The sequence below is a fragment of the Gallinula chloropus genome (genome assembly GCF_964237585.1).
Source record: "Gallinula chloropus genome assembly, chromosome: 8".
NCBI classification, from domain to species: domain Eukaryota; kingdom Metazoa; phylum Chordata; class Aves; order Gruiformes; family Rallidae; genus Gallinula; species Gallinula chloropus.
The window spans coordinates 21435905-21450768 of NC_140093.1; the positions used below are offsets into that span (position 1 = coordinate 21435905).

The 14864-nt window shown below is 44.7% G+C and overlaps 1 protein-coding gene across 1 annotated transcript in view; it reads right to left on the reverse strand.

Annotated features, from left to right (window-relative positions):
* Positions 1 to 1226: 1226 nt before the first annotated feature.
* SMC4 (structural maintenance of chromosomes 4) overlaps positions 1227 to 14864 on the reverse strand; it is a gene marked incomplete at its 5' end in the record, with an annotated part of 35979 nt that continues 22341 nt past the window's right edge. Inside the window, 12 exons of the mRNA XM_084267538.1 lie at positions 1227 to 1654; positions 3252 to 3435; positions 4073 to 4305; positions 5653 to 5835; positions 7427 to 7600; positions 8601 to 8745; positions 9633 to 9822; positions 11135 to 11261; positions 11403 to 11555; positions 12287 to 12366; positions 12471 to 12696; positions 13732 to 13893. Of these exons, the coding sequence (XP_084123664.1) occupies positions 1466 to 1654; positions 3252 to 3435; positions 4073 to 4305; positions 5653 to 5835; positions 7427 to 7600; positions 8601 to 8745; positions 9633 to 9822; positions 11135 to 11261; positions 11403 to 11555; positions 12287 to 12366; positions 12471 to 12696; positions 13732 to 13893 (2046 nt within the window). The 3' untranslated portion in view covers positions 1227 to 1465. The remainder of the gene's footprint in view (positions 1655 to 3251; positions 3436 to 4072; positions 4306 to 5652; positions 5836 to 7426; positions 7601 to 8600; positions 8746 to 9632; positions 9823 to 11134; positions 11262 to 11402; positions 11556 to 12286; positions 12367 to 12470; positions 12697 to 13731; positions 13894 to 14864) is intronic.

The following is a 14864-nucleotide window of genomic DNA, read 5'->3' on the forward strand; positions in this document are numbered from 1 at the left end:
TAGTCCTCTGCTGCTCTTCCCAGGGCTTCCCCTTGTGATCCCCACCTTTTGGGCCATGGCTGATCTCTGTACTTTTATCCAGCCTGCGTGCTGCAAAACTGTTTTAGCTTCAGCTTAAGATGGAAAAATGCACAAACTACAGATTGCTGGTGGTGGGAGCAGGGCTGGGGCTGGGAAGAGTTTTGTGTTTTGGTTTTCCACATCCAATATTGTGCTTTGGCTGAGATGTGGCTTTCTGAACCCTGCCCTGGTGTAACACCAACATGTCTGACAGTAATTTAGGTGGTGCACACACAGAGCACTCTAGTCCATGTGTTGGTTTTCACTTGTCAATAGTTGGTGTGAGCTTCATGTTTAACAGGACACTGAGCTTTTATCCCCACACTTTGTAGCAACTGATTACAGCCCCCCTGCCTTCAGCTTTCCAGCTCAGCTCCGTGCTGCTGGTGGGACAGGGTGAGGCCTTCGCCGGTTTTGGGTCCATCACAGCCGTTAGCTGGACTCAGGATAAACTCAGGCACTTGGTACAGAAAGAGCAAGAGCTGGAGCTCCAAACAAGGGTGACCAGTGCCAAGCAGAGCGAGCTGGCAGGCTGGGGGGAGGCAGGTTTTTCTGCCACCAGCCCTCCCAGCAGCACCAAGTGATGGATTGTGTGGGGTTTTGTTTTTCAGGAGGCGTATTGCCACCAGCCACAGGCACTCCTGGTTCAGGGATCAGCACTCCTGTGAGTGTGCCGCATCTCTGGCCTGCCTCCTGCACTAAAACACCTTGTTGGTTTAGTTTTTAACCCAAAACTCATCGTGGATTCAGAGCGTCAACCTGTACACTGAGGGGCTGATAAGGTGCTGAAGGAAGCGGAGAACTGTCCCTAACAGGCAGGTGAGCACTGGGAGCCAGGCACAGATGTACCACCCTTCCCTCCTCACTGGGAACGATTTCACCCTCTCTGAAGTGATAGGGAAGGGTGTTAATGGAGGGTAAAACACAGGAGCAGGTGTCCCTACACAAGGGGAGAGAAAAACAGCTGAGAGCAGCTTCTTAACCCAAACCAATTCAACAATGCAGGTCTGATTCCCACATCATACAGCATTACGTACCACATCCTCCTACTATACCTCTAACTTAGTGCACAAACTTTACATACTGGAGCTCGTATAATGAAATGTTACAAGACACTGATGACAATTAAAAACAATTTATTTAATATATACAGTAAAAGCCCAGGCATTTAAAACTAAAGGCAGAATCCAAGCACTGACATATTACAATGCAGCTAGATACATCATTTGAGAAATAGTCCTCTTAAAAAACTCCAGTTCATGTAACTAAGATACAGACCGTATAATTTAAAAACCAGAATTTAATTAGCTGTTAACAAGCTCAAACAAACACAACAAAGTCTCCCATGCAAAAGTCTGTTAGGTGAAGGTGAGCAGCAGCACAGGGACTGGCAGTTTGTCCCGTTCTATTTCTGATCTGTGACAGACAGAGCAGCGTTGAGTTGGGCCAGTCCTTTGTATGAAAGAACTTTAGGGTTTGTTGCCACATTTCTTGTGGTATTGTGAATCTTATAAATTCCAACCAGTCTGTCTGCAATCTCAAACATGTTGTTTCGCAGGGAGATGATGATAAATTGGGCGTTTTTCGTTTGTTCCTGGAAGAGAAATGATTTGGGTTTAGCCCACAGCATTCCAAAGCGCTCTGCTCTCCTACGATCGCTGTGTTCAGGCTTCAGGAACTGAGGGACAGGTCAGGGTAAGTACATCATTCAGGTGATGGGGCCTCACAGCTCCTGCTGTCTGTAACCGGTACGTGCACAGCACGCTCCCTGCTTGGCTGTAGGCACGAAGCACTGCCCTTTACTTAAGCCTGAGTTTCCTCCTTTCATCTGTTCCACGACTGTTCAAGTGAACTGGATTTAACATACAGAATTTCATCCCAGAGTTGCAGTTCACCACAGCCTTATGTGGGTTATTTTAAGTTACCTGTACGAATGAAACCCAGCCCCTTCCCGTGCCCTGAGAACAGGGGAGGAACCAAGCCCTTTGCTAACGAGCACAAGCCTTGACAAATACTCTCTCTGTGACCCGTGGCAACACCAAATCTAACTGCTGCTGCTGCCACATGGACAAACCCAGGGAGGGCTGGATGCTCCCTGAACAGGACAGCAAGGTGGGTCACCTACCTCTGTCCTAATGAAGCAGCTCTAATCACTCTGAGGTAATGTAAAATGCATGCAATGTGTACACTTGTTTTACCTTTACGTAATGCTCTATAAGGTTGAAAAGCTTCGGGCTAGGTGTGGTAAAACAGTCTCAAATACCAATTGTAATTTTCTCTCCTAGAAGAATACTAACTCCAAAGCTGTGTACAAACCATGAGCTACAGCTGTAACGTTTGTGTAAAGTCTAAACTCAGTTTCAAGTTTAAATACTTGTTATAAGCTGGAGCTGAGATTGAGCTCTTTGCTCTACCAAATCACACTGAGGTCATGAACTGAAATACCAGCAGTGTGGAGGCAGCTGCAGGGAGGTATCTTTAAAGTGGATCCTTAATTTAACTAACTCCACCTAAAGTTTGGCATTTCTAGGCTAGGGTGCTCCCCATGCTGGTGGCTGTATTTTGGACAGTTCTGAAAATGCTATGCTTGAATTAGCAACCAGAGCTGCAGCAGTGTGTTTCTTTGCCTTAAATCTGGTGCTGACAGAATTCTTAAAGACATGAAAAGGGAATAAAAACCCCAAACTAATGAAGACAACAGATCAAATAAACCTGTGGGAAACAGGTCATGGTAATGAGGAAGTGTAAAACCAAGGAGCCATGGCTGCAAAGTGTGGGAATGGAACCATGAACCATGACTAAGAGCTAAGTTACTTGTATCTCTGCTGACTATAGATGAGCAGTTTGAGGAAAGTATCTCTGTTTAAAGAGGAAGAGGCAGCAGGATGCAGGGAAATGTGACACCTCTGGCAAACTCCAGCACTCCTCAGACAGCTTTTGGAACTTTAAAACCAGGATTTGGAGAGAAGAAAAACCTCGCAACTCCTCAACTAGATTTGTCATTTCAGGAAAGCTTCACTTAGAGAGCAACACTGCAAACACCTTTCTGGAAGCCTGCTTAGTTTCTACGTAGCTATTGGAAAATCAGTGCTCCAGGTTTTTAAATCTGGCCCTAATTGTGTTACTGCTCTGTCTTTTCTGGCAAAGAAAAGACCTTAGAAAAATTCTAGCACCTACCATGAAATACTTACATATATGTAGTATGCCACAATGGATACGTTTTTGAAGTCAAGGGCTGCATCGATCTCATCCATAAAATACAGAGGTGTTGGCTTGTAATGATGAAGAGCAAAAACTAGAGCCAGTGAACTAAGAGTCTTCTCTCCTCCTGATAAGTTAAATATCTTCTTCCAACTTTTCTTTGGAGGCCGAACACTGGAAGAAAGGAGAGTCTGTAACTCCTGCTCACAGTGAAGGTAAAGCAAGTCATGGGACAGGAGGGAATTCTTGGAAGACACAGGCACAAAGTAGTTCAACTAAACCCGCAGAGGAGCTGCTCAATACTCTGAGTTACCATGGAGTAACTCTTGTCCAGTAACTCTCCTGGAGTGTGGGCACAGCTCAGTGGTCAGCTATGTTGGCCTAACTCAGACACTGTAACACTCAGCTCTTCTCTGCAGAAACCAGATTGCTGAAGAACCACTGTTTAATTATCTTTCTGCTCTTAAGTAATAAATATGCTCTCAGGACCGTTTATGACAGAACAAGCTGCAGTTACCAGCATGACTGATGTGATTCCCCAGGCAGAATGAAATGATTTGGGAATTAAGAAACCCTGCTGAAGTAATTTCTCAAAGTCAAAGCTTTCTAACTGCCATTAGTGACTGACTGCTCCAGGAGGAATGAACCTCTCTCTCAATGCTAAAATGCTGGGGGTTCTCTCAGTATCTCACCCTGCAGGAGGAATGTCTTGGGGAGCTGCTGCTCAGTTGAAGTTTGCTTTAAAAGCAGGTTGGGGAAAAAAAGGTGTCAATTAAGAATGACAGGAACAACACAAACTATTTTGACAAACCTAAACATGATTCCCTCAGAGAAGGGATCCAGACTGTCCACGAGTTCCAATTCAGCATCCCCACCCAAGGTGAGCATCTGGTAGTTCTCCTTCAGCTTGTTCGTGATGACGTTGAATCCAGCCATGAATTCATTCAGCCTTTGCTTCCGAAGGTCTTCAAAAGCCTGTCTGAAAGCGTCCCTCTTGTTGGTAACGTCATCCAGTTCAGCCACACGTTTCAGGTATAAGTCCTCCTGCAGAAGAGCCCCAGAAGAACAGTTCAACAAGCTGGCTCCTCCATTTAGATTTTAAACCTTTATCCTACCACTTAAAAAATCCTTTTTCCTGGAGCAACCTCGACACAACAGAACACAGCTAAACCATTGCCTCTTTCTGTGCTCTGATCTCTCTATGCTGGCAAATGTGTTAAAGATGGTAAATAAAGACATTTACCCTGTTGGATAGACCAGTATCACTGAAGGGAGTATCGGGAGGGGAAAAATCCTCATTTTGTTGTGGATCTGTAAAGACCAGCTGACTGTAAATACACTTTCACAGGAGAAAGGTGTCTCCACCTGCTGCTCTGGCATCAAATACAAAAGGTGTAAGAAGCCCTTAGGCACAACTTTGGGCCTTAGCACAGTACAAGCAAACAAATACTCAGGGTGCTGCTAGGAACAGCACAGCTGGCAGAGCAGGAAGGGGAAACTAGAGGGTTCCACTTCAGTTTGCAGAGGGTGGGCCCCGAGGAGCAAGACTCCAAGGATCACAGAGCTTCAATCCCTGCCACAGGCAGGGCCACCAACATCCAGTCCTGGAGCTACACAAGGTTGTCCAGGGCCCCATCCAACCTGGCCTTGAACACCCCCAGGGACAGCCGGGGCGTGAATCCTGTAATGACTTGGTGTCCTGGTTTCGGTCAGGATGGAGTTAATTTCATTTGTAGCAGCAGATGAATGCTGTGTTTGAGAGTAAAATGGGAGTAGTGCTGATAACACCCTGATGTTTCTAGTTGCTGTCAGACAGTCAAGGACTTTCTCAGCTCTTCATGAGAAAGGAGGGGCGAAGCCAGGACAGGTGGCCCAACTGGCCAAAGAGAGTATTCCACGCCAGTTACGTCCTGCCCAGGATATCGGGGGGCTGACAGGAGGAAGGCCTGGGGCGGCTCCGGGACGCGCGGTTCTTGGGGGACGGTCGGGTTCCGGGACAGCTTTGGGTGACACGGCCTGAGTTGTGTGGTTTGGTGAGAAACTGCATTGTGTATCAACAGCTTCATATGTTTTTGCTTTGAAGTCCTGTTAGCATTGTTACATTGTATCTTTCTGTTATCTTAGTAAACTATCCTTATCCCAACCCACGGGCCTCTTAATTTCTTGATTTTGGGGTTATTTGCCCCTTTCTCTTCCTTTTCCCTTCCCTCACTTCTCACTCCCCCCCCTTTTTCCCTTTAACCTGCTCTTTTCCTTTAAGGAGCAGGCAGCTGCGTGGATCTCGGCTCTCAGCCAGGGTGAAACCACGACACTTGGCCGTGGCACACACAGTGCTCAGCTGAGGGGCAACGTGGCACCAAAACAATGAACCCTGCTACCCCACGAGCTTACCTTCTTCTTGTATTCTGCAATGGCACCAAGGTTGGGTTTCATTTCATGGCACTGGGCTTCCAGGAGAGCGATCTGGTTAGTGATGGCATCTGGGTCCTTGATAGCCTCGAGCTCTTCATCGCTTAACACTGGAAGTTCTTCAGGTGGCTTATCGTCTATCTGGTGCAGCGATAACTCTGATATCTAAAATACAAAATTATTCACTGAAAATCTTTCAAGACCACAGCAGTTATCACAGGAACATATTTTTAAAATAAATGGTTTCTGCATTAGTATGTACTGAAGCGTTCCCCTCAGAAAACAATCAGGTTCTTCACCTAAATCAAAAATAATATGCAAAAAAGACAATTTTATCCTATTATACTGGAAGTTATATACATTGTTATTCCGAAGGAGACTTCTCTGTAGTGGGAGCAATAGCAGGTAACAAGGAAATCACCTCTACTGCTGGCACAGAGCTTTCCTAACTGCACATAATGCTTTGTATGTTGAAGATGGAAGCTTCTGATGGCAGCTTTGCTTGCTGGGTGGCTGCCCCCGTTATCCCCTTATTGACAAGTACGTAACAGGCACTGTGCACTGCAAGAACATGTGCTGGAGGTAGGGATGCAGGCTGGCAACGATCTAAGTATGAAGTAGAAAGGACATAAAGTAAAAAGGGAATGGGACTTTGAGCTCAAGGCACCTAACTGGCCTTTTCTCTGACTACGCTCCAGGCTTTTCCATAAACCAGGAAAAGCAAAGCCAGCCCCAGCATCACCTCTGGCTGGCTCTGCACTCAGCTAAGCCACAGGCCAGAAAAAGTCCAGGTTCTGTGCAGAATTGTTTCCAGAAGAGTTAAAAGTCCTTCCCAAAGCTGGTCAGAGACACTTCTGAACTCAACGCCCCAAAGATCAGACAACCCTTAGCACAAGCTCGGCAGAACTAGAGCAGTTAAAATGGATACAGCAGCGAGAAGCGAGGTCCATGCAAAGCTATCCACATGGCTGGCTGTGTGAGGGCTACCAGCAGGCCTGCTCAGAGGCAACTCCAAAGCTGAGGAGAGAAGCTACAGGTGTTGCAGCACCTGGAGTCAGCACTCCTTCCTCCCAGCAGCTCAAATGTGTTGGATGAGCTGGTTCAAGCACCAGACTCTGAGGAGGAGAGGTTCTTCCTGGCCCCACAGAATTCCTACTGGCCTGATTATCTTTAATTGAGGAAAATCAATTTCAGTTTGGAATGGACTACAAGAGTTGGGTGAAATGCTTGCATGGGAAGGTCTAGCCCTTTTAGGGGGAACAGCCTGATGGCCATGGCACTGAAAACAGCTACACATAACCTGTGTTTCAGTAATGGCTGTCATACTCTCCTTCACTCCTCTCCCCTGTGAGACGGGAAAAAGCCCACAGTAAAATATTTTACTCTGCACAGAGAGGATCCACAGGCATGAGAAGTCTCTGGGTTGCCATTCACAGACTACTTACTTTTCCCCTGCTACTCTGAATTGCTCACAGCATCATGTCAGTTACAGTGATCCTACCATTCTTTGGTAATTAAACACACCCTGAAAAGCTGGAAGCTAAGCCATCCAATTCCTAACTCACCCACAGCCATGTGTGTAAACCAGTGTGAAGCTGAAGGCCTCTTTCTTAGACCTGTTCCATAGCATAAACACTGATAAACTCTGAGCCAAGTATCAGCTGTCTCACAAACGATGTGTTTTCTACCCACATGTCGATATGTTCATCGTCTGAGATTTTATAGTCCAGATTTTAGAACCAAACTCTTCCCATACCTCTTTTTGCCAGTATTTAATCTTTGACTGGTGTGCAGAAATATGACTATCGAGTTGTTCCAATTTCAGCTTGATATTAAGAGCTTGTGTCTGAAGTGCGTGTTCATCGTCCTGAATGTCCTTCATGTGCTGGAGCAAACTCTGATGCTCCTCCTGAATGGCTGGCAACGCTTCCTAGGCGGAAATCACCAAAAAGGTCCATTAAGCAGCTGCCTACACAAATATTACCACTTTCTCAGGCTGTAGATTTATTCTCACTGTTACTCTCACAGCTTACTCTCCACAACCCTAAATACAGATGTAAACACATACATATTCTTGTAGTAAAGACTAACCTGGTCCCCAAATTCTGGAATGACTGAAAATACACAGCAGTTTATATTTTCATTCCAGATCTGGGTTAAATGAGTCCTACACTCGGATGCTTTTAGCTAAGAGGCAGTTTGAGAGAAAGACAGTCTCAAAACAAGCTTTATTTGGATGAATTTCAGGTGTCCCGGTTGTTCTCACTCCCTCTTGTACATTAATCTCAATGGGAAACTACAGTCCCATGTAAATGGATAAAATCTTGCTTTAAACAGGGAGTTTTAATCCCAGTAATTTCTTTGGGGAAAAACTTCTTAGCTTCAGAAACCAGGGTCAGGATAGATCTCCAGGTAAGTATATGAAAACTATACACTGTTCCTGTTCCCCGACCATGGTGGAATGTCACATCTGCATAAGGACAGAAGGACACACGTGGCATAGAAGGATATACCTCAGCATCCTGATTTTACCTGACAACCAGACTGCTTATTACCAGGATTATATCAGCCTGTTTTTCCTTCCCCCAGCTCTGTATTCATAATCAAAGCTTTGATTAATGAATAATCAAAATTACTCATTTTGTATGAATAGAAATAAAACCATCTTTGCTGTTTCACCTCCCTGTGAATTGCTGGAGGACGAGTAGCAGTGTAACTGAGACTAGAAAGATGATACTTGAGACCAGCGTTGTCAAGCCTGAGGCTTAAACAGCAAAGCAACTTTTTCTTTAAATAAATATTGGTATTGTTAGGCTGGCCCAGAGAGTTTGAGGAGGAACCTATCAGCCATCAGCACAACTCTGACCTAAAATGTATTCCACAGACTGGATCCTCTACCAAGAAACACGCTGAATTAACATGACACTTACTTCAGATTTCTTGCAGTCATTTAAAACCACAGCAGCTTTGTCTTCCAGCGTAGTCAGCTCCTCTGTTAAATCTTCAATTTCTTTCTTATTATCTTCAATTTCCTTCTCTGTGTGAAGAATGTGATCTTCGGATTTTTTCAGGTTTCTGAAGGGGTACAGAGATGTTTGGAAACCTCACAAGTGCAAGTATGACATAAGATAATCTAGAAACACTATTTTACTTTAAAGGTTGTTCACTAGTTCTTGACAACCAGACTAGGAACTGCTGATTTATGCATAAACTCTCACACTGCAGAGATATCCAAGTACAACAAAGCTGTCTTCCTTAAACACACAGCAGTCAGGCTTCATCAAATGACACAGTGAGCTCTTTCAGAGACCCTCCTGACACCTGTTCGTATTCATTATGAATTGTCAAGCTAACCTAAAGAAATACACCACATTTTATTTCCTGACATGCCTGTAATGAAGGTGGTACCTTCAGGTTGGCACTGCCCCACCACATGGCAGTTGAGTGCTATTTTGGATCTTTACCCTGAAATGTTGCAGTTCAGGGACAGACAAACATTAGCAGACAAAACAACAAGTAAAGGTGACTTCTAAAGGTGACTTTTAAACTACAAAATTGTATTTCCCTTCGACACAAGTGACTCTGAGCATTAGAAGGACAACTGACAAATAAGCTATGGAGCCTGCTTCAAACAAGCAAATGTCCCTCAGGCATGGATGTCAACAGATTGAGCTCTCTGAGGCCGACTCTCCTCCAGCAGGTTTCCCTGAGCTTTCCAGGTCTCTGATCAGGCCTGTAAAGCATGCTAATTAACAAGGATTATGGTTCTTAACTAAACGCAAGTCTCACTCTGGGGTAAACCACTTCAGAGAAAAAGGTTATGACCTTCTCCCTCCAGTTTCCTCTCACCATGAAGAGGTGAACACCATCTCTTCCAGCCCAACACATCCCCCAGGAAGAACCAACTGTACCCAAACACGAACAGCAGCAACACCACCCCAGCCCAAAGCTTTTCACTGTACCTGTCCGCAGTCCTGATGGCCACCTGGGCTTTAGTAACAGCTGATGTACATGCATCTATTTCTTTGTTGATCTTATCAATTTTCTCTTGCTGTGCTCTAACTTTTTCATTGCTGACCTCAAATATGATCTTATGTAGTTGTTTGATTTCATTTTCTTGTTTAGCAGCTTTCTCAGCAATGATGTCATAATCTGTCAATAAACAAAACCAAGCTGAGGTGGTTCTGCCATCCCCAGGAATGCTGGGGGCTGCTGCAGCACACTGAGGTTTAAGTGCTGGATTGAGAAGCACTCAGGAAAAATGCTGTTTGGGTTTATATTACTGCAGCAAAATGAAAAATGCCACCCACATCCTTCTAAGACCATTACACTACAGCACAGAGATTCTGGTATAGATCACCAAGAATTTTAATTAGGTTGCTTAACATATGTAGAGTACATAAAAACATGAGATAGAGCATATGGAACTATTCCAAACTCATTCTTTGCATTTATTTAGTGCAAAGATGCTCAAAGGGGTTAAATTTAAGAACTGGACACTAATTGCTGCTCAGTAGCTGGTGTTACCGCATAGTTACTACACACTGAATAACAAGACAACCCACTCCACACCTTCAAGGCAGATAAGTTTCCTTAAACTTGCACTTAAAGCTCAACAAAAGCTTCTTGTTAAACAGCTTAAAAAACTTGAAACAACCCAACCCAATCCCACACTAAGTTTGATACAGCTTTATCATTTGCTTTTGGGGACGGAAGGGGTACAGCAGAGATGTGATAGATGGAAGGGGGTCACCTCCCCAGAGAGCACAGGCTTGTGCCTCTCCATTGTTTGGTAGAAATGTTGGAGATGGATAACCAAAAAAGTGAAGCATTAGCTCTGTCTTTGGAAGAGGCACAGAGGGAATCCATGGTAGTGTGCATTCTCTTTCCTCAATTGCCCTGAAAGCAGAGCTGTGGAGGAAGGGAATGATGTTTTCCCATGCTCATAATATTCCCTGAGCAAGTACAAAGCAGCAGTCAAGGTTTACAGGACTAGGCTACCAATTTCTTCAGAAAAGCTGTTGTTAGAGTTCAGAGTAAACATCTTTTGCAACAAGGAGGGTAGAGTGTGCCTACAATAGGATACAGCACATTCATATGAGAGTGATGTCATAGTTCATGTAGCACAGCAAAAGCCTTCACTTGACTTCGAACATAATGACCCTATCCTCAGCCCTAATTTGGCTCAGCTTCCCTGTGAATCTGTATATAACACAGACATTAAAATCTAACCAAAGAAACAAAAAAATGTGGCTGGAATGCAAAGCAAATTTGGGCAATTGCAAAAAAGGGTTTTCACACTCCCAGCAGCACCTTTACCCCCACCTCAGAAGAGGTTCCAAACCAAGACACAGTATGCACTGGCAATCTCAAAGAACAAAGCTGTAACCATTCATTCCTGTAGTAGGGAAAGAACAGGACTACAGTTAGTTGTTATCTACAATCCCCTCTCCACCAAATGTACCTTTTTTATAACCACTGATGGCTTTTTCCAATTCCTTCTGTTTGTTTTTGTCCGGAGCAGCTGTGTTTACGTTTGCTTCAAGCTCTTTAATTTGGTCTTTTAGATTAACTTCTTCTTCAGTTAAACTCTACAGGAAACACAACCTCGTTAGAAGCCCATACTTTAAACAGATCCTTCATGCTAACAAGGGCTGTGTTAAGGTGAGGCCAGGAAGTGATTCTCCTGGCATGGAGAAGCCAGGTATTGGCTCTGGAATACACCTGCTTACCTGGATGCTCGCTGTGTACTTCTCTAAAGTGTTCCTCATTTCCCGAATCTCTTGGCGCAGCTTTGTTATGGCTTCTTCAAGTTTCAGTCTCTCTTCTTCGCACTGCATTGCTCTTTCAGAGTCCTTCTTCAGCTGAGATTCCATTTTAGTGATCTACACAAAAATGAGACAGGATCATTGTGCCTCCTGCCACCACCACAAAACAAAGCCAGATCTCATTCGTGTGCTCGACAGTCTATCACCTTTTAAATCATGAAAAGAAAGTGGAGTAGAAACTGGAAAATTTGCTGTGAATTTTGAGGACTGATGTCAGGAGCCATGGTTTCCTTCAGTTATTTCACAGTTACAGTATTAACACTTAGATACTTGATCTCAGTTGATCAGCAGGTACCAGGCAAAAGGACACAAGCTCCACCCGCACTATATAAAACCCCAGACTAAAACCTTAAAGAATTCAGAAGGAAAAGCAAGCTGAAGCTTGATAGTCCAAAACATTCTTGAAGTGCAAACTGGCAAGAGAGCTCTGCCACTCTCTGACAAGGACATAAAACAAGGGACCAAACCTGTCTCTTCTTGCTGCTGAGGTGTGTGCACCGCTCTGCAGCTCAAGGCTTCCTGATGACCAGTACCTTCCACATTCCCATCCCTACCAGAGGTAGCACTACCAGGCTAAACAATCCAGTCACAGGCCTGCAGTAGCTGGGCTGTGAGCAAATACAGCCCATGCTAACCTTGTGCACTCAAGCTTTACAGGTCATAGGTATCTTTCCTCACAGATTGTTAACTACTCATACTGATGTAAAAGGACGTAGCACTGTGTAGGCACTGTCAAAACACAGGGAACTTTGATGAAATTCCACTTGCAATTAAGGTTACACACTAACCTCTTCATCTGAAACATCCATAACGATGGAGGAACCCATTCTGCCCTTTATGACTTTATTTCCCCCACCAGTCATTGTTCCTAAAGAACAAGAGACAAAGAAAGAAGGTAGTAAGCTAACAGACCGTGCTTGGGCATCTCCTACAGAGTGCTCAAAAGAGAGCTGTAAGTTGGCACAGAAATACCTGACTGTTCAATGACTTGTCCTTGCAGTGTCACCACCCTCCACCTTTTCTCTTTCTGGAATGCCATTCTGGTAGCTTCGTCCAGGTTGTTGGCCACCAGGGTATCACGTAACACGAAGTAAAAGGCCAGGCGAACCTTCTCGTCCTCTACTTTCACCAGGTCAAACAACCGAGGGGCATTTTCAGGAGTTTGGATTGGTTTAATGTATTTTTCCCATACATCCAGCTACATCAAAAAAGGGAGTGAATGAGAGATTCCTTAAGATAAATTATGAGGTCGTTTCATTATTCTGAGGCTCTAAAGCAAATTCAATCCTACTGTAATTAACAGTGAAGCTGCCTGCCTTGGGGATCTCTACAGACTTCCAGTTTGATTAAAAAACTCACCGCTAACTCACTGTTCTTTCAAAGTTTTCATACTTTACAGTTACTAGATTACTTGGATCATTAAGTTTGCTCATTTCTTTTAAAAGAATCACAGAATCACAGGGTTGGAAAAGACCTTTAAGATCAAGTCCAACCATTCCTGTCCTATGATAAACCATATCACTAAGTACCTCATTTACCCTTTTTTTAAACCAGGGATGGTGACTCAGCTGCCTCCCTGGGCAGCCTGTGCCACAGCCCCACAACTCTGCCAGGGAAGAACTTTTCCCTCACATCTGAGCTGACCCTGCCCTGGGACAGCTTGAGCCCATTGCCCCTTGTCCCATCTCCTGTCCCCTGGCTGAAGAGACCATCGCCCACATCTCTGCACCCTCCTGGCAGGGCAGTGGAGGTGGGGAGAAGGTCTCCCCTCAGCCTCCTCTTCTCCAGGCTGAACACCCCCAGCTCCCTCAGCTGCTCCTCAGAGGATTTGCCCTCCAGCCCCTTCCCCAGCCTGGTTGCCCTTCTCTGGACTCGCTCCAGGACCTCAGTGTCCTTCTTATGCTGAGGAGCCCAGAACTGGACCCAGCACTCGAGGTGCAGCCTCACCAGTGCCCAGCACAGGGGCACAATCACCTCCCCAGACCTACTGGCCACACTATTTTTGACACAAGCCAGGATTGCTTTCCTGGCCGCCTGGGCACACCATTTATCTAAATATAAAAATACAAAACCCACTTCAAACACCTGTCATACATATACAGGTGTCTGTATTTTCACTTTCCTGCATTAACACATACAGTGTAATATATCCATATATAACACACATATCTACAGGCGTGCTTATGTGTTAGGGTACACCAACAATTTCTCTTGCTGATGTGCTGGTACATACCTTTTCCAGTGCTATAAATGTGGCAACTCCAATTTCTGTTTTCTTCAGGAAATTCACACATGCCTGTGCTGTATCAATGGTATCGACAACAATGTTGTCTAAGGCGTGGCAGCATGATGAAATCGCGACGTCATACTTCTCACTGATGGATCCCAAGTCTCCCTGGTTGGGGGAGGGAGGCAGAAGATTAGGTTTGGCATCAAGGTTTTTTAATCAAGAAATAAATGACACAAGGGAAATGAGATGGAAACAAATTATAAAATAACTTTCTGTGAGAGAACTTAAACCTTAATTAGACTTTGTAAAATGCCACCACCATGTCTTCTCCTGCACGCTGCTTTCGCTGTGTTTCTCACACACTTGTTTCCATAGCAGGAATTCACACACTCAGAGCCTGAAGCAGGCTTCTGGCAGAGCCATGAGATGGAAGATAGTTATGTTTTACATCATTGTTTGTTGTATGTTATGTTTTACATGCCAGCATTTCAGCCAGGCAGTCTGGCCTAACAAAACAATGTACTGAGTCCCATGTCTGGTTCTACCACTGGTCAGCTGGACCTAGCAAGGCATGTGTATCTCCATGGTCTGAAAAGTTCTGGTGTATCTGCAGATAAAGATGGTGCACAGCCAACCGTGAGTTATCCAAGAACAGGTTAACCTCACACTCCTCTCTGTGGCAAGCGGCAACAGAGCAGGAGATGAAATAGCGTGCCAGCTGTACCAGACAGCTTGGGCTTGTGAAACGATGCTGCTCTTTTTCAGTTGACATGTATGCAAGTAAAACAAGAGGAAACAAACAGCAAAGCAACAAATATTACAAATTTTGAAGAAAAAAAAAAAAAAAAAAGAAGCAGAGCTCCACATGAAGTTACATACAACTTGTAAGGTGTATGTAACACAAAAAACGCTCCACTCCAGGCTACATCTCCAACGTGTATGTTCTTAATGATCAAAGGAAGCAGCACTGCTCCAGCCATCCTTTATAGCCCAATGCAGCAGCACAGGCAGGGCCAAAGCATGGACGTCTAACCAGACACTATTAGTCTCCTTGGCTTCAGCATGTCCCCAAGGAGATCACCGCTAACTGATGTGCCTACCAAAAATATAAAGGTCTCTCACTGCCTTTCCTTAGT